Genomic DNA, 26,715 nt, shown 5'->3' with positions numbered 1-26,715 from the left:
AAAAGGGTAATGACTGAAAAATGACTGTAGAGGTGCTATTTGGAGAGTGTTGTTTATCACCATAAAATGCAGTTGGCATGACACAGAACTAAGTCTTCCAACGAGGTCCTGACTCCAGTTCACAGTGAACATTGCAGATTTAGTGCTGCTAAGACACTGCTGTTCCACTCATGAATGAAAGTATACCCCATAACTCCAGTTAGCCAGGATCCAGTCTGCCTTAATTAGAACTGAAATGCTAACCATGCATCCTTAGGGAATTTTCACTCAGGGAAGGTGTAGCACTTTTTAAATTTTATCTACTGAAAATTCTTATGGAAGAGAAGCAGTCCCAAAAGTCAAGGCTTTTTCCCATGTCTTAGTTTGGTTCTGTGAGTGTAGGGAGAATGAAAGATACCAGTGAATGGTTCAAAGAGAATAGGTCTTGTTCATAAAGAAGAAAAAATTAGTTAGTTATGTCACATAGTACACAAATAAGTTGTCAATTTTCTAGATATGTAAAATTTTAACTCAAGTATTTATATTTTAATTCAATGAAGCTAGAAAATTGGACTATTCTTTATATTACCTAAATGTTTACCTTTCTTTAAAACTCACAGTTGTAAATTTTAGGAACTTACCACTTTGAGCGCTGTTCGGGAATTGAGCATGTTGTTGGCAAAGCAGTCTGAAATATTTAATTTCAAAGAATTGTAAAACATTTTTTTTATAGTTTTCAAATATCATGTCTATTTTTGTGATTAAAAACATACTACCCTACTTTTCATGATGGTGTCACACTAAAGTTTTTTTTTTTTTTTTAAGCTGTTTAAACCTGTGTAAAATTAGTGACCCCCACTGAGTGCAGACGGGAGGCCCAGTTAGATGTCTCTTATGCCCTCAGGGACTTAGGAAGATGATTATGTTCTTTCAAGGAATGAGTACTGATGAAGTATTATGAACAATACTAGTTCATATACAGTGGTCAGTGGGATTTTACTGTATAAAGAGACCTAAAGACATGCAGATTTCCATCTGACGTACAAGATTCTGCTGGTTTTCAACAATAACTAGCACAAAATTGCATGCATTAATTTGAGGAAAAAGTAGTTTTCAATGAAAACAGATATTTGCCCCAGATCTTAGATTTGACCTACAAAGGGCCTAGAACTGATTAGTATCTTCCAAGAGAAAGCAGCAGCATAGCAGGCTACAATGAAGAAATGAAGAGAGGCCGGGCGCAGTGGCTCATGCCTGTAATCCCAGCACTTTGGGAGGCTGAGGCGGGCGGGTCACGAGGTCAAGAAATCGAGACCTTCCTGGCCAACATGGTGAAACCCCATCTCTACCAAAAAGACAAAAGTTAGCTGGGCGTGGTGGCACATGCTGGTAGTCCCAGCTACTCGGGAGGCTGAGGCAGGAGAATCGCTTGAACCTGGGAGACTGGAGGTTGCAATGAGCTGAGATTGCACCATTGCACTCCAGCCTGGCCACAGAAGACTCCGTCTTTAAAAAAAACAAAAAAGAAATGAAGTGAATCGTTTTATAGAGCTGCTCAGGCTGCTTTCTTTCTAACCTTTCCTCCTCCTCTGCACCCAGCTTCATCTCCCTTCCTCTCCAGATGGTGTGGACTCTCAGGAAGCAGTGGCCTCCTCGCCTAGGGGAATGCCATTTCTTCCCATCTTATACCACTTCCCACCTCCTCCATGCAGCCTTCCCAGCAACACCGAAACAAAGTTAATCTCTTCCCACTTTGATTCTGGTATCTCTGAGCACTTTCACTTCCCAAGTACTTAAATTTTTTCAAACATATAAAACAGTGTGGAAAATATCAGGATGAACCCCCATGTTCCCATCCATTCCACAGTGTCAACAATTCTCAACTCAATGCCAAGCTCCCTTCATGTAACCCCTCCTTCTCTGGTTATCCCATGTGCTTCTGTTTGCATTGACCCTTCTTCTGGGCTTCCCACCAGGTGATAACTTCTCTGAGGTTCAATCTATATTTTATTCTTCTTTGTATCTCGTAGCACCTAGCAAGGTGCCTCATGTATGATAAGCATGAAGGTTTAAATTCAGTTTAAAAATGCATAAAAATTCACCTGTTCCTTGAAAAAACAATGCAAGAAGACTATTTTATTGAGTCCCTATTTGTTCTTCTAATGGGTTTTTCAAACTTTAAGCTATAGCAGGGACTTCATTCCTTTTTGTTTGATCTTGTGTTTAAGGTCATTTTAAAGGTCATACCAAAACGAGTTCTTTGGGAAGGTAAATAATAAAAATGAAACTCTGAGACTATAACAACCTGTGAGTTTCTTAGAAAATCAAATATAAAAAGAAGTGCAGTATGAAATTTACATATTTACACATTTCATGCCTGATTAGCAACAAAATACTTATGGAACTTGCTCAAAATTACATTTAAAATTGTTTAGCAAGTTTCTTTCACTGGTAGGCTTCCCTCGTGTTTTAGAATATATAGCCCCCATACCTGAAGACAACATGGTGGCAAAGAGCGAGGACTCGGAAGTCCTGCAGCCCAGCTCTGCCACTGACTAGCTGTGTAACCTGGGGACAACTCACTGAGTGTCTCAAGGCCCCAGTTTCTTCCTCTGGAAAGTGAAGATAATAGTATATATCTCAGTTGACTATTATGAGGATTAAATGAGTTAACATTTGTAAAGCACTTAGAACTGTGCTTGGCATAAAGCAAGTGGTTATTAAAGAAATAAATAAAATAGTGCCTGGAACACTATGGGAAAATTGGGAATATACGCCCACCGACAGGAAAAAACAGCAGCCTCTGAATGGAATTTAAAAAAATCATCCTAAGAATGTAACATAGCTCACAAAAATCACATTTAAAAAAATCATGCTCTCCTAACATTGAGCTCATTATTCAAGATATTGTGACTAAAATTATATATATATATATATATTTTTCACTGAAATTCAAAATTCACGTAACCCCTGGGCATCCCGCAAACTGGCTATGTTCTCATTTCAAAACCATTTACATAAAATTAATCTTTATTTATTAAAAAAAAATAGACTTTTTAAAAAAAAAGTCTCCTTGTCTTAATCTAACCATTCCTTATCCCAATCCCCCAAATGTGGTTTTAAAAATGTTTTATTAAATACTTATAAATTCCTCGAACTCCATCAGACTGTGGAACTGCGTCGTCCTTCTTGGCACAGAAAAAGTGGTAATTCTTGTTACAGTTTTTTAAATCACATCCCACGGTGGCTCCTCTTTTATGACAAAATTTACATTTCTACAGAAGAATAGATTTTACTGAGTAAGTACCTGTTTGTTGTTATTTGTTAAAATTCAAAGATATCATTACATGTTATTTAAGTTCCAGGAGCCCTGCATTTTATCCTGGCATCATGAGCAAGGTTCCATCCTGTTACAAACATTAGGGTACAGTACTTACATTTGGCTGCTCATTTGGGAATTTTGGCAAAACCTCAGCTAACTGGAATGCTTGGACAGACAGTTTTGTAATGATCTGATTAAAAGCAGAAAATGCTTTTTGTTTCAAAAAAACAATCTCTCTATTTTAAAAATAATTTTCTAAAAAGCAGAGCAGGCAAACTTGTCCAGCTCCAGGCAAGGGGCCCCACTAGGGGGCCCTTTGAGACAGGCGAGAGTGGCCGCTGGCTGTGCCACTAAGAGTGGTGTGATTTCTCTTTCGGACTTAGACCTTGCTGTGGGTGATAATGTCTGTCTTACAGAGTTGCTATTGAGGATAATGTGAGATAAAGTAAGGGAAACCTCCTTGGAATCTAGGTAGTAGGGCCAAACATTTAAAAAAATTCTACAACTCTATTAACAGTTTTTTCTTAGTTCAATTTATTTGCTCCCTGCCTTGTATTTATTTATCTATCTGGTATTTTATATGTGAGAGTGGTGTCATGATGGCTAGGCAGCGTGTGGCCACAGCAGCCTCACTGGTTTAGGGGAATCCAGCCAGGACCAAGGCTGATCCGCATGATACTCTGGCTGAATGACGTGGGGGCCCAGTGAACTCGCCTTGCAGAACAGGAGGTCACTCACACCATAGCCCAGGGTCGGCACAAGCAAGCACAGAAACAGTTAAAGGAAATTCAAATATAGGCAAGAAATGAGGTTATGATAAAGGTGGAAATTCAAATCAGAGCATACAAGAACGATCATTTAATTTGGGAGGAGGGTAACTGGCTATGTATATAGGAAAAAATAAAGTTAGATCCCTGCCTCACAATATACTCCTGAATAAGTTGCACATGGATTAAAGCTCTAACTGGATAATGTTAAACAAAAAACTCTTAAAGATTAGGAAATATAGGAGAAAGAAAAAAAGCATAGTATGGAGGCAAGGAAGGCTGTCTAAGGCAGGAAGAAAACCCAGAAGCCACAAATGAAAACTCTTGACAGGCTAGGCATGGTGGCCCATACCTGTAATCCTAGTACTTTGGGAGGCTGAGGCAGGAGGATTGCTTGAGCCCAGGAGTTCGAGACCAGCTTGGGCAACACAGTGAGACCTAATCTCTACAAAAAAAAACTTTAAAAGTCAGCTGGGCATAGTGGCACACTCCTGTAGTCCCAGCTATGTGGGAGTCTGAGGCCAGAAGATAGCTTGGGCCCGGGAAATCAAGGCTGTGGTGAGCTGTGATTGCACCACTGTACTCCAGCCTGGGCGACAGAAGGACTGACAGAGCCTACTATACAAAAATTTTAAACTTCCATTTTTATAGTGAGGGCATTAAAAAATATTTGAAAGACAAGGAAAAGATGGAAAGAAAAATGTTTGTAACATACTAGATAAAGTTTTCAGATTCTGAAAACCTGCAGAAAAATGGTAACTGGCAAATTACAGAAGAAAAAACACAAATGGCTAATGAACATTTATTCATTTAAAAATACATGAGTATATAGTATTTATTTAGTATGCAGTAGCTATGATGTGGCAGGCACGGTTTTAGGATAAGGGAAAACAGTAGTGTACAAAGCAGAGAAGATGCCTGTCCACGTGAGGCTTACATTCTATCGGAGACAAGGTACAATGATCAAATAAAGCAAAGTTTAAAACATCTCACAAAGTTATATACACATTATATTGAATTAAAATAGGGTGAAGTGACAGTGTCACTGGGTCCCTACTTCAGATTGGGCAGTCAGTAAAATGTGTCACCTCTAAGGAGGTGATATGGAAGCTGAGATCTGAATAATAATAAGAGCTCCCAGATGCAAAAAGGAGGAGGAAAGACATTCTAAGCAGAGGGCTTTGGGTCTTGGCCACAAGAATGAGCTTCCCCACTGGCAAGCTACAGCAAGGACAAGACAGATGGCCAGTGCTGTTGGAGCAGCGAAGTGGGCACGACGAAGCCTTGGGATGATCAAAGGGGTAAGTAAGGGCTGGATCAAGTGGGACTTACATGCCAGAGTAAGGAGTTGGGTTTTATCTTTGTGCAAGGGGAGCATAAACTGATTAACATTTTTGAAAGATCACTCGGGCTGCTGGGCTGCTGCTGGACGGAGAACAAAGGGCTGGGGTAGGGATGGCAGGAGAGACAGTGGGGTGAGGGTCAGTACTAGCTTTAGAGAACAAGATGGGTGACTTCACTATGGTGGATTACTGACGCTGAGAGAAGTGGGCGGATGAATGCAAGATGCATCTAGGAGTTTGTGCCCATGGGCTTGATGTTGGGCTGGGAGGTGGACGAGGAAAAGAGAGTCCTTAGACTTCTGGCTTGGGCAAATGGATAATGATGGTGCTGTTTACTGGGATGAAGAATGAGCAGATTTAGATGGGGAGTGTGTGTGTGTGTGTGTGTGTGTGTGTGTGTGTGTAGGAGATGGAACTGTATTTTTTTGGCCACTTTACTCTTAAATGCTATTGGATGCTCATGTGGCTGTGTCAGATTGGTAGTCCGAATCCTAGGGAGGAGCCTGCTTGCTGAGGGCCCCTGCTGCTCACCCTCGAGGCACTTGCCCAGCTGTACTGAAACCACCACAGCACTGGCCTGTCCCCACGACGGGTATGTGCCATGTATCTGCCCACATAGTCCAAGGGTTCCATAAATGCTGTGAGTGGGTAACTATTACCTCAGGTGACTTTCCTCTCTTCTCTCCTTTATCCTCTACTTCCAACCCATCCCAAAGCCTTCCCAGTAGGGAAGTCTGCATCCCAAAATCTGCAGAAACCCTCAGGTACCTGCTTTCTGCCAAATATTATGCCTCCAGTCAACTGCCCTCATTTCTCAGCCTGGGTCTCTTCATGACTGGATGGCCACTAGAATTTCACACAGATTTCTTTAACTCTATGTCTCCCCACTCAAATCCAATTAGTGAAGAGCAACAAAAATATTCTAGTTGAGGTTTGTCTGCTACTTTCTAATTAGAGGGGCTCCCTGTTCACCCATCTCATCACACCCAAAATCCTAGGGACATGGCACTGTGAGCATTAATGATGTCAGCAGCCAGTCTTGCCAAGTATTTATTAGTATAGGGTACACATTGAGAGCAGGATCCACACACTCTTTCTTTCTTTTTTTTTTTTTTTTTTAGTTTGGGACAGAGTCTCACTCTGTTGCCCAGGTTGGAGTACAGTGGTGAGCTCATAGCTCACTGCAGCCTCGACTTTCCAGGCTCACGCAATCCTCCTACCTCAGCCTCCTAAGTAGCTGGGACTACAGGTATATGCCAATGTGTTGGGCTAATTTTTTTTTTTTTTTTTTGGTAAAGACAGGGTCCCACTATGTTGCCCAGGTTGGTCTCAAATTCCTGGGCTCAAGCAGTCCTCCTGCCTTGGCTTCCCAAAGTGCTGGGATTAGAGGCATGCACCACCATGCCTGGGACACACACAGTCCATTTTTATGACTTGCTTCAGGACCTACTACAGTATTGTGTACACTGCCTAAGACAGCATAATTTGCAGAATTCCATCTGGACTGTTCCCTTTCACCCTGAACTTTCCATTTCTTCGATTTACAAAATGGGCATCGTTTTACCTATAGCTGGGAGTTTACCTAGAACAGTGTATGTAACACACCTACCACAGGATGCTGCTCATGCTGATGCCTTGCAAAGACTAACTGTTTGTCCCCGGTCATTAACCCTGTGGTTGTAGTCAGAGTGTGAGGTGCTCACACTTGCTGTCCTGCTTACTAAGATGTGAAGGGTCCTTGAGAGGAAGTCACTGCAATAAGCCCAGTGGAATGACTTCTCAGCATTTCTTCCTTCCTGAAGAGCCCCCTTATGACCCATGGGGAGCTGACCCCAGCTCCCAGGGTAGACCCTGATTAGTTATGGCCACCCCCAGCAGTTGGTGCAGAAAGAGGGGTGTAACCTAATTAAACTTTTAGAAGGGGGCTTATTCCATGTGTAGGGATGACCTTTCTCTTTCACTGGATATGAACAAGAAAGCCTGATGCTTCAGTTGCTGCCTGCGGCCACCCTATGACCACTAGGAGACCAGCTGATGTTGGGGACAGGAGGCCAGAGAGGAAGAATCTGGGCCCCTGATGACATCAAGCCACTGAATCAACCAGCTTGGAAAGCAGGTGTTTTCTCTGATCAAGTGAAAAAGTAAGCATCCTCTTTGTAAAAGTCTGTTTAACTTGAGCTTACTTCTACTTACAGCAAAACCATTCTAACTCAGATCACTTTACTGGTGAAGTATATGGTAGTTTAGTTTAAAATATTAAATGTTGGACGGGCGTGGTGGCTCACGCCTGTAATCCCAGCACTTTGGGAGGCCAAGGCGGGCAGATCACCTGAGGTCAGGAGTTCGAGACCGGCCTGGCCAACATGGTGAAACCCTGTCTCTACTAAAAATATGAAAATTTACCGAGCATGGTGGCCTATGCCTGTAAGCCCAGCTACTCGGGAGGCTGAGGCAGGAGAATTGCTTGAACCCAGGAGGTGGAGGTTGCAGTGAGCTGAGACCATGTCACTGCACTCTAGCCTGGGCAACAAGAGCAAAACTCTGTCTCAAAATAAATAAATAAATAATTAAATGTTAAGTTGAATTGAGGTTTCCAATACAGTTCCTACTTCTTTCAGCTCTCCAAGAAGATTCTCTATCCCTAGTTTATCAGTCAAATAGACTTCCTTTGGAATGCATCCCCTGAGGCTCTGTTCATCCAGTATAAGAAATAACATCATTTACACTTACCAACTTCCTTCCTCTCTGGATTTCTTTCTTTACTGATTCCACATCAAAACTTCTATCAAGATTAAGTGGATCATGATCCTCACATTCCACAAGTCCTGAAGAATACAGCTGCAGATTGGAAAAAAAAATCCAGAGTATGCACAAAGTAATATTGAAAGCTACATATCAGAAAATCATACCAAAAGTGGAAAATCAAACCAGGAGTGGGAAATGGACTGGGGGTAAAACAGTGGCAACCTTTGGGAATGGATGAACAGACCATAAGCCATCCCATTTCTCTGGGAATGACCCTGGTTTCCAGGCATGTTTTATACTCTGTAATCCTGACCTCTAATAACTCATTGACCTGGGTGGAACCCTGATGCCAAGCTAGGTCAGTCCAATCCCCTATCCTAAAAGTGTGGAATGGGCTTTGAGGAATAGTTGAAGCCACGTGGTCAGAGCAAGTCAGTCTGCAAAGAAAGAAAAACAAGGGCTAGAAAGAGGACATTCTAGGTTCCCAATGGCTTTCTAGCTGTTTCTTACACCCACCTGCATGCCTGCCTTTAGGAAACATGAAATGCTCCCAAAACCTTATTATAAATCCCCTTTTATGTTTAGACCGGCTCAAGTCTCTATGTGCTACTTGAAACCAGAAGAATCCAAATCTGAATTGAAGATCAATATTTCACATTTTATAATCAAATAACAAAAGGGCATGAAAAACCTAAGAGTAAATTTTGGTGACATTGGCATAGGCAAAGATTTCATATAAAAATCAGAAAGCATAAAGAAAAAGTAAGTTGGATTATATCAAAATTAAAATTGTCTTTGAAAGACATTGCTAAGAAAACAAAAAGGCAAGCCAGAGACTGGGAGAAAATATTCACAATACATATCTCTGACAAAAGACTTGCATCCAGAATTTAGAAAACACTTACAACTCAAGAATAAGACAATTCAATTAAAAGTGGGCACAAAATGTGAATAGATGCTTCATGAAAGAAGGTTTATGAATGGCAAATGAGCACATGAGAAGATGCTCAGTCTCATTAACCCTCAGGCATATTAAAGCCATAGTGAGATGCAATACACATCTACTGGACTGCCTAAAATAACAAGACCCACTGTTGATGAGGATGTGGAGCAAATGAAATTCTTACATATTATTGGTAGAAATGTAAAATAATGCAATCACTTTTAAAGTTAAACATACACTCACTTTATGACTCAGTAATTCTAGTTCTAGCTGTTTACCCAAAAGAAACATAATCAAACAAGAAAAACAGATTGAGTGCCCCAAATTAAAGGTAAATAAATAAAATTGTCCTTATTTAAAGATGAGAATTGTCCACATACAATATATCCAGGTAAATCTAGAGACTTTTTAGAACTAACAAGACTTTGGTAAGGTTGCTGGATGAGATCAATAAATAAAAATCAATAGTGTTCATATATACTGATAATAGCTCATTTAAAAAGGTTTTAGAAAAAAGTAACAAAACAAAAAACAAGCCCAGGAATATGCCTAACCCCAAGATCTATACCTCTACAGATAAAAATTACTGAATAGCTGGGTGCGGTGGCTCACACCTGTAATCCCAGCACTTTGGGAGGCCAAAGCAGGCGGATCACCTGAGGTCAGGAGTTCGAGACCAGTCAGGCCAACATGGTGAAACCTCATCTCTACTGAAAATACAAAAAATTAGCTGGGCATGGTGGCAGGGACCTGTAATCCCAGCTACTCTGGAGGCTGAGGCAGGAGAACTGCTTGAACCTGTGAGGTGGAGGGTGCAGTGAGCCGAGATCACGCCATTGCACTCCAGCCTGGGCAACAAAAGCAAAACTCCGTCTCAAAAAAAAAAAAATTATTGAACAATTTTGAAATTATGAAAGACCTAAATAAAGACACAAAGACTCATATACAGATGCTCAGAACTGATCTTTATCATAAGAGCTCCAAACCGGAAATAACACGTCTACCAACAGATGAATGAATAAACAAATTGTGATATATGCATACCAATTAAGTACTATGAAGAATGATAAAGGAACAAGATACAGATACATGCGACATGGGTGAATCTAAAACAGTATGCTGAGCAAAGGAAGTGACACAAAGGAGGACAACGATAGGATTCCTTTCATATGAAATCTGAGAAAAGATAAGACAAATCGATAGGGAGTTGGGGTAGGAAGGAATTGATTGCACAGAGCATTGAGGAAACCCTTTGGGGTAATGGATATGTTTATATCTTGATGGTGGTAGTGGTTACATGGGTCTCATGTGGTTACATGTCTCAAAACTTTCTGAATTGGACACTTAAAATGGGTACATTTGATTTTATGTAAAATATGCCAATAAAGTTAACTAAAAAATAGTAGCAAATCAACATCAACAGTATATTAGAATAAAAAGATCACCGCTGGGAGCGGTGGCTCACGCCTGTAATCCCAACACTTTGGGAGGCTGAGACAGGAGAATCACTTGAGGCCAGGAGTTCAAGATGAGCCTGGATAACACAGTGGGACCCCCATCTCTACAAAAATAAAATAAAAAATTAGCTGGGTGTGGTGGTATATGCCTGTAGTCCTAGCTACTTAGGAAGCTGAGGTGGGAGGATTGCTTAAGCCCAGGAGTTCAAGGCTGCAGTGAGCTATGATTATACTCCATTCCAGCCTGGGGAGACCTTGTCGCAAATAAATAAGTAAAAATAAAACATCACCATTAAATGGTGTTAATCTAAGAATGGTTTCACAGCAGAAAAAAATATATAAGTACAACACACATTACTAACAGAATGAAATGAAAAAACTTAAGACCTGAAAACCAATTGCAACCCCTGAGCGAAAATCTTTTGTTGTAAAAAATGTTATTAGGCCAGGTATGGTGGCTCACACGTGTAATCCCAGCATTTGGGAGGCTGAGGTGGGAGGACTGCTTGAGCCCAGGGGTTGGATACCAACCTGGGCAACATGGCAAAAAACCCATCTCTACAAATAGTACAAAAAAATTAGCTGGACACAGTGGCACATGCCTACAATCCCAGCTACTCTGGAGGCTGAGGTGGGAGAATCACTTGAGCCCAGGAGGTCAAAGTTGCAGTGAGGCATGATGGTGCCATTGCACTCCAGCCCTGGGCAACAGAGTGAGACCTCGTCTCAAAAAAAAAGCACACACACACACACACACACACGTGTTATTAGTACAACAGGTGAAACCTCAGTGGTTTGAGGAATAGATGGTAGTAGTATAACAAAATTTCCTGATTTTGACGTTTATATTGTTATAGTGTGAGAGAATGTCCTGTGTATTAGTCAGTTCTCATGCTGCTAATAAAGACATACCCAAGACTGGGTAGTTTATAAAGAAAAAGAGGTTTAATGAACTCACAATTCCACATGGCTGGGGAGGCCTCACAATCATGGCAGAAGGTAAGGGGGAGCAAAGCCATGTTTTACGTGGCAGCAGGCAAGAGAGATTTTTGGGGAACTCCTCTTTATAAAACCATCACATTTCCTGAGACTTATTCACTATCATGCGAATGGCATGGGAAAAACCCGCTCCCATGATGCACTTATCTCCACCTGGCTCTGCCCTTGACAAGTGGGGATTATTACAATTCAAGGTGAGATTTGGGTGGGGACATAGCCAAACCATATCACCTTATTTGTAGAAAATACATACTAAAGGCTGGGCACAGTGACTCATGCCTGTAATCCCAGCACTTTGGGAAGCCGAGGCGGGCAGATCACAAGGTCAGGAGATCAAGACCATCCTGGCTAACATGGTGAAACCCCGTTTCTACCACAAATACAAAAAAATTAGCTGGGTGTGGTGGCACGCGCCTGTAATCCCAGATACTTGGGAGGCTGAGGCAGGAGAATCGCTTGAACCCCGGAGGCAGAGGTTGCAGTGAGCCAAGATCGCACCACTTCTCTCCAGCCTGGGGCGACACAGCAAGATCCCGTCTAAAAAAAAAAAAAAAAAAAAACTAAAGTATTCAGGATAGATAACACATAATTTAATTTAAAATGGTTCTGACCCAAAAAAAAAGTTCTTTGTACTGTATATGCAACTTTTCCATAAATTTGTAATTTAAAATAAACATCAAATTATGCACATAAAAAAGTAAAATAAAATAAAGCATTTAGCAATGTTTGTAGCCAGAGAGAGAAAAAGAACCCGGATCATTTCAATAGATGTAGCACAAGCATTTTGTAATATTCAACACGCTCTAATTTTTAGCAAACTAGAGATAAAGGTAACTTCCTTATTTTAATAAAATGAAATCATTAAGAATGTAAAACATACACAATGATAAGATTTTTGAAGCATCCCATTAATATCAGAAACAAGACAGGGCTCCCAACTTTAATTGCTTGTAATCACTGCTATAATTGAATGTTCTGGAAAAACACAAACTAGAAAAAGAGATTAAGAGTCCCCCGAATTAAAGGTAAATAAATAAAATTGTTGTTATTTAAAGATGAGGATTGTCCACATACAATATATCCAGGTAAATCTAGAGAGGTTTTAGAACTAATAAGACTTTGGTAAGGTTGCTGGATGAAATCAATAAATAAAAATCAATAGTGTTCATACATACTGATAATAGTTCATTTAAAAAGCTTTTAGAAAAAAGTAACAAAAACAAAAAACAAAAAACAAAAAACTTGCCCAGGAATATGCCTAACCCCAAGTTCTATATGTCTACAGATAAAAATTATTGAACAGTTTTGAAATTTATAAAAGACCTAAATAATTGGAGAGACAGACTCTGTTAATGGATGGGAAAAAAAGACACATTCATATAACATACAATATATTAATATATATTAATTATATTATATAAAATAATATATTTATATATTTGTATATAAATGTATAATTGATATATTAATATATAATGTATCAATAACATATTAATACATTATACATTAATAACATATTAATATATTATATGTTATAATATGTGAATGTGTCTTTTTCCCATCCATTAACAGGGTCTGTCTCTCCAATTATTTATATTAATTATTTATAATATAATATATGAATGTATCTATTTTTTCCCCAAATTCATCTATAAATGCAACGCAATTCCAATCAAAATTCCAAGAGGAATTTTGGTCAAACATGAAAAGCTGATCCACAAATTCAAAGTGCCAAAATAACAGCCAAGGCTAGTAATAAAGCCACAGTGTAGTCATCCCTCAGTGTCTGCAGGGGATTGGTTCCAGGAACCCCCGAGGCTACCAAAATCGTGAATGCTCAATTCCCTTATCTAACAGGCATAGTATTTTCATATAATCTACACACATCCTCCTTTATACAGATGGTCCCCAACTTACAATGGTTCAACTTAACAGTTTTTTCTAACTTTACAATAGTGCATGCATTCAGTAGAAATAGTACTTCGAGTACCCATAAACCATTCTGTTTTTCACTTTCAATACAGTATTCAATAAATGTTTTGAGATATTCAACACTTTGTTATAAAACAGGTGTTGTGTTAGATGATTTGCCCAACTGTGGGCTAATGTAAGTGTCCTGAACATGTTTAAGGTGAGCTAGACTAAGCTATGATGTTTGGTAAGTTAGGTGTATTAAATGGTACAATCTCTTTGAAGAACAATTTGGTATATTTAGTGAAGTATAAAACACCCCATTCCTGTGCCTAACAGTTCTGCTCTTAGCCATACAGCCTACACGAGGGAAATTCTCACATGAAAAGGAGACCTAGACAAGAATGCTCATGACAACTTGTTACTCATAGAAAACAATACTGGAAAAACTAAATGCCCATTCACAGAACAGTTAATGGTGATATAGTCATGAAATCGAACATCGTATTTAAAATGAAAGACTTAGAGTTATGTTTACCAACATGGATAAATCTCAGAAATCTGTAGACTTTGATAGAAATTATATCTGGGTAGAAGATCTATCAGTGTCTGTTATATTTTAAATATTTCATTAAAATATCTATAAATAAGCTTCTTCAGCACAATTCTTTCTCTTTGTGTATTTAACCACTTACAAATAAAATTACCAGTAATCATAGGTGATAAGTTCTGAAACAGTTCAAAGTCAGAAAAATATGCTCCCCAGGCCGGGCGTGGTGGCTCATGCCTGTAATCCCAACACTTTGGGAGGCCGAGGCAGATCACGAATTCAGGAGATCGAGACCATCCTGGCTAACACGGTGAAACCCCATCTCTACTAAAAATATAAAAAAATTAGCCGGGCGTGGTGGTGAGCGCCTGTAGTCCCAGCTACTCAGGATGCTGGGGCAGGAGAATGGCGTGAACCCGGGAGGTGGAGCTTGCAGTGAGCCGAGATTGTGCCACTGCACTCCAGCCTGGGCAACAGAGTGAGACTCCGTCTCAAGAAAAAAAAAAAAAATGCTCACCCTCACCAATCTTCACCTAAAAGCCCAAACCATGGCAAACTTGTTATTCTCTGTATCCAAAGTGTTGTTTATTCTTGTGTGCGCTACACTAAAAGTACTCATGTACTTTGAAGTACGTTTTCAAGTAACTTACCAAACAATTCTCATGAGCAGCTATATTCTCTGATTGTGCAAAATACAGCACATTATACTCGACATCTTTGGGGCAGAGTGCACATGTCCTTTTTTCCATCTTTTCTGCAACCTGAAAGACACCTATAAGTAACATCCCTGGTGAGAAATGGAAAAGTGGAATTTCTTGGTCTCACTAACTCCTCTTCCAGTCTTAAAGTAGAAGGTAGGGCACTTGTTTTTATGAGAGATTCTTAATTCCCAGAGAGATAAAAAATTGGGGACCCAAGTGGAAAAGCTATTTAGTTTTTATTTTTTAATGTGGTAATAAAAGAATTAATGAGTTCATTTCTAAATGCCTAATAATGAGGATAACTTCTTCTTTTTAAAATGTAGAGACAAGAGGCTTGTTCAGTTGCCCAGGCTGGAATGCAGTGGCTCACTGAAGCCTTGAACTCCCGAACTCAAGTGGTCCTCTCAGGTAGCTGGGACTATAGGTGCATGCCACCACAGCCAGCTAATTTTTTTTTTTTTTTTTTGAGAGACCGCGGTCTTGCTATGTTGCCAAGGCTGTTCTCAAGCTCCTGGCCTCAAGTGATCCTTCTATGTTGGCATTTCCAAACTGCTGGGATTACAGGCATGAGCTACTGTGCCCAGCCAAAATGAGGAAGATCTTTATTCAAGAAACATAACCAGGAACATTTTCGCACAACATTGCTTGTTTCTGTGCATTGGGCAGAGCTGTCAACTCACTGATATGTAAGCTGCACTCCCAAGTACTTGGATTCCAAGAGTCTCAGCATCTGGGAATACAGAGGTGGTCTGTAATGTCTGCCAACTGGGAATACAGAGAAGAACAAGACAGATATGCTGACAACACTGTTGTGCTAGACCCAGAGTTTGTCTCCAGTGCAGATGGACAAAAACACGGGGTGGGACCCACAGGTCCTCCCTAGTGGCTTTTTCCTGCTAAATCCCCTCACATCACAGCATCCTAATAGATTTCGGCTCTTCTAGTTCTTTTAATCTTCTAGACTGGAGGAAGCGTGTAATTCTCTGCAGTTAGGGGAGCCACACTGAGGACTTTTACACAGACAGGCATCTCTCACTATCTGAACTCTTGCTATGTGTTATCTGAAACTCATGGACCACATACATTTGGACAGTTTGGTATCCTTCACCATCTGAATCAGGAATTGTACAGATTCAGAGAGGGAGAGATACCTAACGGTGTGTCATGAAGGCTGAAGTATTTTAGGGAAGAGCCCCTTGGTTTTCATCTGTAGCTGGCACCAAGAATAGTGATGGCCAGCAGGGCTCCCAAGGCTCCTTTCTAGGGGGTTTAGCAACCCTGAGGACTCACAGAGCCTGACCCGACAAGATTGCAGAATTTTAGAATTCTCACAAATGAAACTGAGAGCCAATAAAGTTTATACAGAATGAAACCACAGAAAGATCACAAGCGTGCACTATGAGAACTATGACTAATTCAAACAACACACTGATTCTTAGTCTCTCTGGCAATCTGCAGGCCCACTTCAATGTGGAAATGGATTGCCGAGACTCTAGCCTCTACTCTTAAAGCCCTCCAGCCAAGGGCAATCCACCCAGGGCACAGAATCTGGGGAAACCAGGAAGGGTGGCCAAGGAACACATTCTGCCACTAAAGAAATAGGTGAAACAGATGGAATGGGATTCACTAATCCTATCATTTCATTTAGAATTCTCTTCCAGTATAGATTTGTTCTGGGCTGGTAACTAATTTATGGTGCTGGTGTGGAGAGTTCCTCCTTTTTTCTCCTTTTATCATTAGTATTTATTGCAGTTTACTATTTTAGTTCTTCCACTGCTGGATGTGTAGAAGCCAATTTTATCACTGGTCCAGTGATTGCCTACCTGAACTGGATACAGACCAAAACAGTAGACATTACCTAGAGGCTTGGCAAGGAACTTGGTAATGGCCTTGGAGAATGAATGGCTCCATCGCATTATCTCAGGATGAAGTGGCTAGATATGACTTTGGCAGAAGTTAAGTGTGACTGAATTTGGTTTCGGTATACCTAGAATTCATTACTGGGAACAGAATGCATCACTGGGAACATCTTTAGAATGTATAAATAGGAATAAGGATGTGTGTGTTATAGAGGAGGGACCATGGGGAACCAAAGGGTAGGATGTTCAACGGACTCCTTTAGGGTATCTGTTCAGCTCACAATGACCCCCAGCAGGCATGTTTGTACTTCATTCCTGTAGACATAGCTGATAGTCCCAGAGGACCTGCCCATCTCTCAGATATATGGAATTCAGGATAGAAGATTTCAGTTCAGATTGGGCTGGTTTCTTAAAGAAGAAGATGTAAAAACTGAGAGGCTGCCAGGGCAGCCATCTTCTATACCACTACCAGGAAAACTGGACCAGAGAAAGACAGAAGAACAAAGCAGATACACTGAAAGATGCAGAAATAAGAGATAAAGGAGAGTGTTGGTTTATAATGGCTTCTCAGGTCCTAGTCCTCAGCACTTTCTGTAAGATTCTAAAGCATCCGTGCTCTGGGGGTCTGTGAGTCTGGTCATCCTGCTTACTATTAATAAGCATCCCTTATGCTTAAATTACATCAAATTGTTTTTGTAGTACTTGCAGCCAGTATGTGCTTATTAACTCTGGAAGGACCATGACCTGATCTGTGTGTGCACATTCACATGTGTATATGTGTGTTTGTGTGCCCGTGTGTGTTTAAGAGAAAGGCAATGCTGGCAGCGGTGTGGAAGGTGGACTGCCTTACCCTCAGGGTCTTTCACCTAGTCCATTCCAGTGATCTCTTGTCTTTGTCTCTATTTTCCCTGTCATGATCCCACTCCATTCCTTACATTACCGTCAGAACGATCTACTGGAAATGTACTACGTTACTGTCAGAATGATCTACCTGAAATATACGAGGTTACTGTCAGAATGATCTACCGGAAATGTACGAGGTTACCGTCAGAATGATCAACCTGAAATGTATGAGGTTAGCATCAGAATGATCTACCTGAAATGTACGAGGTTACTGTCAGAATGATCTACCTGAAATGTACTAGGTTTCTGTCAGAATGATCTACCGGAAATGTACGAGGTTACCGTCAGAATGATCTACCTGAAATGTACTAGGTTACCGTCAGAATGATCTACCGGAAATGTACTAGGTTACTGTCAGAATGATCTACCTGAAATGGACATCTACCCGCATTTCCCCATCACCTACAGAAGTCAAGCTTCACAGTGTTATATATAAGTACATTCATTCCTTCAACAAATATTTAATGAGAACTTACTATTATTTAATATTTAATGAGTACCTACTATGTCCTACTACTACTACTAGGCCAACCAGTCTAGACACTAGGGATAGAAGAGAGTAAGATGAATTTACATGCCAGTGGTGTGGTAAAGACAGGCATTAAACAAGTTTTGTTTTGTTTTCCGGGTAGTGAGTGATAAGTGCTATAGAGAAAAATAGAGCAGGAGAAGGAGGTAAAGAGTGACAGGAGCAGGGGCAAGGGGTGCTCTTTTAGACAGGATGGGCAGGCAAGGTTGAGGGAAGATGTGTATGAGCAGACATCTGAATATGATCGGGAACTGAAAATGGGATGATGTGGCGATGAGTTTTCCTTGCAGAGAATAGCAAATGGAAAGATCCTGAGGCAGGGACACCTTTGGTGGCTTAGAGGACCTACAAGGTGGCAGGATAGCAGAGTCATTAAGATGGCCAGGAGTCAAATCAGATAAGGATATGGGGTAAACTGTAGGCTGGGCTCACAGGTTGTTGCGAGAGTCATAGGAGACTATTGGTGGGTTTTGAGTAGGAGAATCACATTTACTTTTTGTTTTTCAAAAAGCATTTTGGCTGCTATGCAGGCCTGCCTGTATTAAAGGCTAGAATAGAAGCCAGGAAAGCAATAGTCAAGGCAGAAGATCAGGATGGCGTAGGCTTGGGTGGCAGTAATGGAAGTAGTGAGAAGCAGTCAGGCTCCAGATACAGTCAGGCTGAATACAGAACTGGCTGGCCTGACTGATACATTAGAAGGGGTGTGGGGAGGAAAAAGAGGCCCTGAGGAGCCACTAAGGTTTTTGGGAGGAGCAACTGGATGAATCAAATGGGCTGGTGGTTGAGCAGGTTTGGAGTACTTGAGTAGAGTGGGGGAAACAAGAATTCTCTTTGGGACATACTCTAGTTTGAGATCATTTCAGACTTGGAAGAAGTTGGTTATACCAGTCTGGAGTTTGCAGAAGACGTCAGGATGGAATCGCAACTCTCGTGACTCATCTTACAGTCCATATGTACACCAGCGAATGAAATATCCAACTGATTGACTTGTGGTTGACACGTATGATGTTTACGTATGACGTTTTGTGGTTGGTGCCTTTATTTGTGTCATCTTCTCTGCTGGGAACACCCCTTCAACTTTTCCACCTTTGGCTGAGTCTTGCCCTTTAAGGTAAGCCCAGGAAACATGGAGAAACCCTGTCTCTACTAAAAATACAAAATTAGCCGGGCGTGGTGGCACAAGCCTGTAATCCCAGCTACTCGGGAGGCTGAGGCAGGAGTCCCAGATACTCGGGAGACTGAGGCAGGAGAATCGCTTGAACCCGGGAGGCAGAGGTTGCAGTGGGCCGAGATCGCGCCATTGCACTCCAGCCTGGGCAACAAGAGCAAAACTCTGTCTCAAAAAAACAAAAACAAACAAACAAACAAAAGGTAAGCCCGGGCATCCTCTCCTCAAAAAGCTTTCCCTGAACACCGGGAGTCAGGAGTCTCTCATCAGTACCTCTGTGGTTCTGACCTCATTAAAGTTGCCTAGTAGAGTCTCTAGGGCAGGGCCTGCCTAACTCATCTTCGTATGCTCAGGGCCTTGCCCTGAGCCTGGCACACCGTTAGGAGCACTAAACATACGCAAGGGCAGGAACCCGTCAGAAGACCCACCCACTCAAGGAGAGGGCCGGGGAGGACCGGAACGACTGGGGAGGACGAGACGGGTTCCAGTCACTTCCTCCGTGAACGTGAGACCCCGCTCTTCCCTCAGGGCCGGCCCCTGCCTCCCCGCAGCAGGGCGCCCCTCCACTGTCCTGGTTTACCTGTGAGTGGAGGAGAGGAGGAGACGGGTTCCAGTCACGTCCTCCGTGAACGTGAGACCCTGCTCTTCCCTCAGGGCCGGCCCCTGCCTCCCCGCAGCAGGGCGCCCCTCCACTGTCCTGGTTTACCTGAGAGTGGAGGAGCGCTAGGAGAGTTGACATCGGTTGTGGTGGAAGCACTAGGCTGTCACCCGCGGGAGAGGTAAACCGAAGCATGCCCGCCACTCGTGTGAAACCATGGCCAGTCAGAGCCACCCGTGGAACTGGCCCGGGCCGCGCCCTGTCCTCTGGCGCCCCCTGACACACACGCGAGTGCCGAGCCAAGTTCGTCCAGCGCGGCCCCGGCGTCTGGGGCCCCGGCTCGGAGTAGGGGCAGGTCGGGGCCCCCAAGAGGCCACGACCGGAGGCAGGCCCCTTGCTCCGGCCCGTTGCCGCCCAGCCCCGCCCGCCCGCCCCCGCGGTACACACCGGTGGGAAGGAAGAGCGCCTCCTGCGCGGGTTGGGCTTCCGGGCTGCCGGCGCCGTCCACCCTCTTGGGTCCGAGCGGCGAAGCCTGGGCCATGGCTCTGCTGCAGCTGCGGGTGGCGTCCGGATAGCGAGATCCCGGAAGTGCCCTGGCTGCACTAGGTTTCGTTTTCTCAAATCTGGGCTGTCGCTTTCAGTCACTAGCCAGCCCGGAGAAAGCTGGATGTGCAGATAGGGGTTCTCACGCACACTGCTCTGGATTCAAGTCTAGTCTAAATTTGAATAGCTTAAAAAACCCAAACGCCGGGCATGGTGGCTCACGCCTGTAATCCCAGCACTTTGGGAGACCGAGGAGGGCGGATCACGAGGTCAGGAGTTCAAGACCAGCCTAACCAACATAGTAAAACCATCTGTACTAAAAATACAAAAATTAGCTGGGCATGGTGGCGCGTGCCAGTAATCCCAGCTACTCCGGAGGCTGAGGCAGGAGAATCGCTTGAACCGGGAGGAGGAGGTTGCAGTGAGCCGAAATCAAGCCACTGCACTCCAGTCTGGGCTACAGAGCGAGACTCCCGTCTCAAAAACAACAACAAAAAAACCCCAAATGCCAGGCTTTCCTACTCCACCCCCCACGACTCAGCAGGAGAAACACTCACTCTCCTGAGAATTCCTCCTAAAAACTTTTATCATACTGGCCGGGAGGGCGCGGTGGCTCACGCCTGCAGTTCCAGGACTTTGGGAGGCCGAGGTAGGCGAATCACGAGGTCAGGAGTTCGAGACTGGCCTGGCCAACATGGCGAAATCCCGTCTCTACTAAAAATACAAAAATCAGCCGGGCTTGGTGGCGGGCACCTGTAATCCCAGCTACTCCGGAGGCTGAGGCAGGAGAATCGCTTCAACCCAGGAGATCATGGGTGAGCCGAGTTCATGCCACTGCACTCCAGCCTGGGGGACAGAGCAAGACTCCGTCTCAAAAAAAAAAAAAAAAAAAAAATACTGAGTTTGGCCTAAATAAGCATATCTTAAAAGGACGCAGAATTAACTGATCCTAAATCCAGTTGCCAGTAGCAAGTCTTTATTTAGCACCCATAGGGTACAGAGCACCATATAAGATGAGGTTTTCAGTGAATCTAACAAATAGGTAGAGAATATAAATGCATATGCTTATAGTTAAAAAATAGTTGTTCTGGAAAAAAGACATATAATAGTTGGTGGTTTGCTGAGGAATTAATCAAAGGAAAACTGGAGGTCTTCCACTTTCAGCAGGTTGTAAAGAAGAAGACTGCCAACTAGGGATAGCAGAAGAGAGAAACATTAAAAAGGACAATTTGTATAGTCTTGACAACTATGAAATGAATTGCAGAAGAGTGTGGAGTCTGCAAAACAGGGAAGTGAGCAGACCCTAGCAGCCAACTATTATTATTATTATTTTTTTGCCCTCCACGCAGGAGGATGGAAGAGTATTTCTTGTAGGCCAAAATGAAAGGCCCTAAAGAGACTGACATTAGGGTGTTCCCCAGCAAAATAGCTCAGGTAGTTCATAGAAAAACAAACAGCCCTTTACCACACACTGTTTACAGTAAGCTTTTTGGTGTTCCACACTTAAATATGAGTAGACTATCAAGACCATTAACTCTGAGGAAAGCCTGTAATGTAAATGAGACCAAAACAAACATATAGGGGAAACCAAGAAACAAACTCTGGAGGACACAGATTATGCAGAAAGAATATAGAGATGCATGCATGTGTATGTATACATGTGTGCATATACATACATAAACATACAAACATCTTCAAAGAGATAAAATACTGCAACTATGAGCCAAAATAGGATGCTATTAAAAAAATATTCAGAGAAGGGGAGCTCTTAGAAATTAAAAATATGAGACAATATGAGTCTAGAAAAATAAAATGCAACAGATGAACTGGAAGATTAATTTGAGAAATGGTCCTAGGAAAAGGTCTTAGCAAGAAGACAGACCTGAAAGTTAAGAGAAAAGGTAGGAAAATTAGAGATCAAACTCTGGAGGTCTAACATCTGGAAAAGAAAGAGAGAAGAGATGGGAAATCATTAGTTTCAGACTGAATGATCCCACCAGGTACCTAGTACAAAGGATGAAAATGGACTCTTAACAGGGACAGAACATTGAGACAAAGATAAACCTATAAGCTTCAAGAGAGATAGAAACAGATTATGCAAAAGAGAAGGAACAGAATGGCATTCGATTTCCAGTAGTCACCCTGGAAGCCAGAAGACAGTACATTTTCAGACTCCACAGCAGCAGCACTGAAAGCTAGCAGATGTCTTCAAAACTGGGCATGGAGACCACTAAAGAATTCTATACCTTGCCAACCAAAACAGCAATCAAGTATAAGGGTAAAATAAAGACATTGTCAAACACACAGAGATTCAAAACATTTACTTCTCATTTTTCCTTTTCAAAAGCTATTAGAAGAGCTTTACCAATATGTGGAAGAGTAAACCCAGGAAAAGGAAAATAATGGGATCTAACTGGAAACAGATCTGACATAAGAGACAAAGTGAATCTCTGGGGTACTGATGGAAGATGATAGCTATGAACAGTCCAGACTAAAGCACATTAAGATTTTAGGAGAAATTTCTCCAAGATAAAACTGACAGAATATCTCATATTCCTAAAGGTCAAATGGACTCCCCAGGCAGAGCTCAAGGAAATACTGACTGATCCATAATATTCTCTTTTGCACAAAAATAGTTCCTGTACTGATCCAAGTTCCCCCCCCCCCACTTCATTTTAGTGCATTGCCTGAAATTCCTGCATCTCTACGGTGAATAAATGGATTTCTCAACTTTCCTCTTCTGTAGGTTGCTGGGCTGTTTTGCTCCTTTCCCTAGCTGTCTGGTTTCCCAGTCTGCTTGGCCTTCCCAGTCCCCTTTTCCAATAGATAGATGATTAGGGCCAAGTAACCTATGGTAAAGTGCTTATTCTTTCCCTTTTTTCTGTTAAAAAAAAAAAAAAAAAAAAAAAAAAATTTGCAAATCATGCCCAGGAGATACCAAGGGGCTGTTTCAGATTTCACAGTTCAGAATTGTTTTCGCGCGTGTGTGTGTGTGAGTGCTGTGTTGTTTTTTGGAGACCGGGTCTTGCTCTATTGCCTAGTCTGGAAGTACTATGGTGAAATCACATCTCATTGCAGCCTTGACCTTCCGAGCTCAAATGATCCTCCCACCACACTCCTGAGTAGCTGGGACTACAGGCACATGCCATCATGTCAGGCTAATTTTTGCATTTTTTGTAGAGACAGGGTTTTGCCATGTTGCCCAAGCTGGTCTCAAACCCCTAGGCTCAAGTAATACGCCTGCCTTGGCCTCTCAAAGTATTGGGATTACAGGTTTGAGCCACCATGCCTGGCCTTCTTGTGCTTTTTAAGTGAAATTTTTGCCCAGCCCAATTACTTCTGGCCTAAATAAGCCAAGTTTGACTACTTTCTAGGTTTCCTTTTCAATAACTGTATCTCTAACTCTACCTAGAACAAAAATATTCAAGTTCCTCCAGGTTTCTATTCCCTCTTGTCCTATCTTTTTGTATTGAAAGAGTAGAGAAAATCTGTGGAAAAGAAGATTCATTTCAAAGAGTTTGCCAGAATCTTACTTACAGAAGAGGTTCTCCCTCTCTTCACTCACATGGTTGATGGGACAGTGTTTTATGGATCCAGATATTGCTTCTCCAACAAGTGTTAAAATACTTGGGAGTAACATGCATAAAATTAGTTCCTCAGGCGCTGTTGCCCACCTTGTAGCTCATAATGGTAAATGATTTGCCAGGAATTAAAAATCAATTTTGTAGGTAAAAATGTGAAATTTAGCTCTCCGGGGGGGGCATGAACTAAAAGGTAACAGTCACAAAGCAATTAGAAACAGCTGAGTTCTGTTATGACATTTGTTTCTCTTAATATATAATTTGTAAATAAATTATAAGTTGTACAGTGGTATTTCATGTAAAATATACACTTCTATCCTACTCATGTAAAGTAGCACAGCAGTGAACGAGATAGATACCCTATGTGTATGAAAATGTCCTAATTGTGTTCTTGGAATTTCTAAGTCACACAAATAAAATCTGAAATAAAATATGAACCCCATGACAAAGGAAAACGGAGGGGAATTACCTTGATGGACCTAGACCTTCTTTTGCATGGCTTTAATTTCAGCCTAATAAGCTAATTTCACAAACAGGCGTTAGCTACATATTTATAATATTTTTTTTCTACATTTATTAACCCCACATTGGCAGAAGATTTCCTTCTCAGGCACAGTCCCAGCTTCATAACCATAATCCCATGTTAGCTCTGTTCTTGCTTTCACATACCTAGAAAGCAGAAATTTGAAAAGAATCATAAAATACCCTAAATAACTACCAATGAACCAAATTATATCAATTTTCATATTAACATTAACCATCCTCAAAAATATGATCTATTCTCTCACCTGACACCCACCAATTAGGAATGACCTATTATTAAGAATAACCATTTGAGTTTTATTTCAAATCTACTAAAATGTTAAGCAGGAACCTATCAATATGAGGAAGCAAGTATATTTTGCCAACAGTGGGACCCAGTCATGTGTTGAGGCCTGCAGTGTGGAAGTAGCTGGGGAATGGCTCTGAATTAAAAATTATGTAGCACTCTGCATCATTTATCCCGAGTGGAACTGGGTGATACCTGATATCTTCAGTCCTTTCAGGCATTCATTCTAAGTGGGAATAAGAGTTGAAATTTCAGGTGTTCAAAATCTTTTTTTTTTTTTTTTGAGACGGAGTCTCGCTCTGTCACCCAGGCTGGAGTGCAGTGGCCGAATCTCAGCTCACTGCAAGCTCCGCCTCCCGGGTTTACGCCATTCTCCTGCCTCAGCCTCCCGAGTAGCTGGAACTACAGGCGCCCGCCACCTCGCCCGGCTAGTTTTTTGTATTTTTTAGTAGAGACGGGGTTTCACCGGGTTAGCCAGGATGATCTCCATCTCCTGACCTCGTGATCCCCCCGTCTCGGCCTCCCAAAGTGCTGGGATTACAGGCTTGAGCCACTGCACCCGGCCTCAAAATCTTATTGAATAGGAACAGTTTAGGATAATTGAATATTCTACAGTATCAGATATTTGGGGCTATAGTATATATCTTCTTTAAAATATTTTTCTATTGTAATTATCAGTTTTTGAGACAGGGTTCAAACTCTACCTCTTGGACTCAAGTGATCCTCCCACCCCAGCTTCCCGAGCAGCTGGCCACCACACCTGGCGAACTTTTTGTATTTTTTTTAGTAAAGACAGGGTCTCGGCATGTGGCCCAGGCTGGTTTCAAACTCCTGAGCTCAAGCAATCTCCCCACCTTGGCCTCCCAAAGTGCTGGGATTACAGGTATGAGCCATGGCACTCAGTCCTCTATTGTTATTTTTAAAGTCACAATTTCCTCAGAATTAAGTAAGCAAAATCAATTTCAAACCTGTTGGTGAAGAATGCCACCAGTGGAAAATTCCTGTTGTGTGTTTCTACAAAAACATTCTGTACCAAGAGATTTGGGCAACAACTATGCTGTTAAATAAAAATAAACACAAAGGTTAGAAATAGCATAAAGTCTGATGCCTTGTGCTTTTGCATTAGAATACCATTCTGTTTTTAATATATCACACTGACTTTGTTCTTTTTTTGTTAATGTATAAAATATCACAGCTGCTGTTAATAGTGGGAACCCATTCAGAAAAGCCCTGTTCTGACACTTTTATATGTTGCTGTTAGAAATGCAAAAATGGGACAAATCCCTATAAAATATATCAAAATTTATCATTATTATAAATGCATTTGTCTTTTGATTCTGCAATCTCATATCTAGAATTGTATTCCACAGATTCATCTGCATATGTTTCCATGTGTAAAATTATTCATTAAGCATTGTTTTTAATGTTAAAGGTTTGGAAATAACCCAAATATTTGCCTAAAGTGGATTGGTTGAATAAACTTTGGTACACAATAGAATTCTATGTGGCTATAAACAAAAGTGTACAAATAAAAAGAATGAGCAGCTCTGGGTATTAATATGGAAAGATTGCCACGATATACTTTTTTTTTTTTTTTTGAGACAGAGTCTCACTCTGTCGCCCAGGCTGGAGTGCAGTGGCATGATCTTGGCTCACTGCAACCTCCACCTCCCGGGTTCAAGTGATTCTCATGCCTCAGCCTCCCAAGTAGCTGGGATTATAGGCATGTGCCACAACATCTGGCTAATTTTTTTTTTGTTTGTTTTTGTATTTTTAGCAGTGACAGGGTTTCACTATGTTGGCCAGGCTGGTCTTGAACTTCTGACCTCAAGTGATCCACCTGCCTCAGCTTCCCAAAGTGCTGGGATTACAGGCATGAGCCACCACACCTGGCCCAATATACTGTTAATCTGAAAAACAAAGTATAGAACAGTGAATATAATATGCTATGTTTTATGGTTAAAAAAAAAAAAGGGGGGGGGGGGGGG

At 41.7% G+C, this 26,715-nt stretch overlaps 2 protein-coding genes across 4 annotated transcripts in view; both read right to left on the bottom strand.

The window, feature by feature from the left end:
• The window catches only part of PHF11 (PHD finger protein 11), a 28,037-nt gene extending 7,331 nt beyond the window's left edge, over positions 1–20,706 (bottom strand). The window contains exons 1-5 of the mRNA XM_025364062.1: positions 20,222–20,706; positions 14,667–14,788; positions 8,142–8,249; positions 3,121–3,254; positions 621–667 (exon numbers count right to left, since the gene is read on the bottom strand). Coding sequence (XP_025219847.1) covers positions 621–667; positions 3,121–3,254; positions 8,142–8,249; positions 14,667–14,788; positions 20,222–20,315 — 505 coding nt within the window. The 5' untranslated portion in view covers positions 20,316–20,706. The remainder of the gene's footprint in view (positions 1–620; positions 668–3,120; positions 3,255–8,141; positions 8,250–14,666; positions 14,789–20,221) is intronic.
• A 565-nt stretch (positions 20,707–21,271) lies between these two features.
• SETDB2 (SET domain bifurcated 2) overlaps positions 21,272–26,715 on the bottom strand; it is a 54,471-nt gene continuing 49,027 nt past the window's right edge. Inside the window, exons 13-14 of one of the 3 annotated variants that reach the window (XM_025364057.1) lie at positions 25,696–25,784; positions 21,272–24,567 (exon numbers count right to left, since the gene is read on the bottom strand). In XM_025364057.1, coding sequence (XP_025219842.1) covers positions 24,450–24,567; positions 25,696–25,784 — 207 coding nt within the window. In that variant the 3' untranslated portion in view covers positions 21,272–24,449. The remainder of the gene's footprint in view (positions 24,568–25,695; positions 25,785–26,715) is intronic. The other 2 variants (XM_025364058.1, XM_025364056.1) reach the window with 2 other exon arrangements.

Source organism: Theropithecus gelada, chromosome 17 (genome assembly GCF_003255815.1).
Source record: "Theropithecus gelada isolate Dixy chromosome 17, Tgel_1.0, whole genome shotgun sequence".
NCBI classification, from domain to species: Eukaryota; Metazoa; Chordata; class Mammalia; order Primates; family Cercopithecidae; genus Theropithecus; species Theropithecus gelada.
This window is presented reverse-complemented; position numbering and strand designations above follow the sequence as displayed.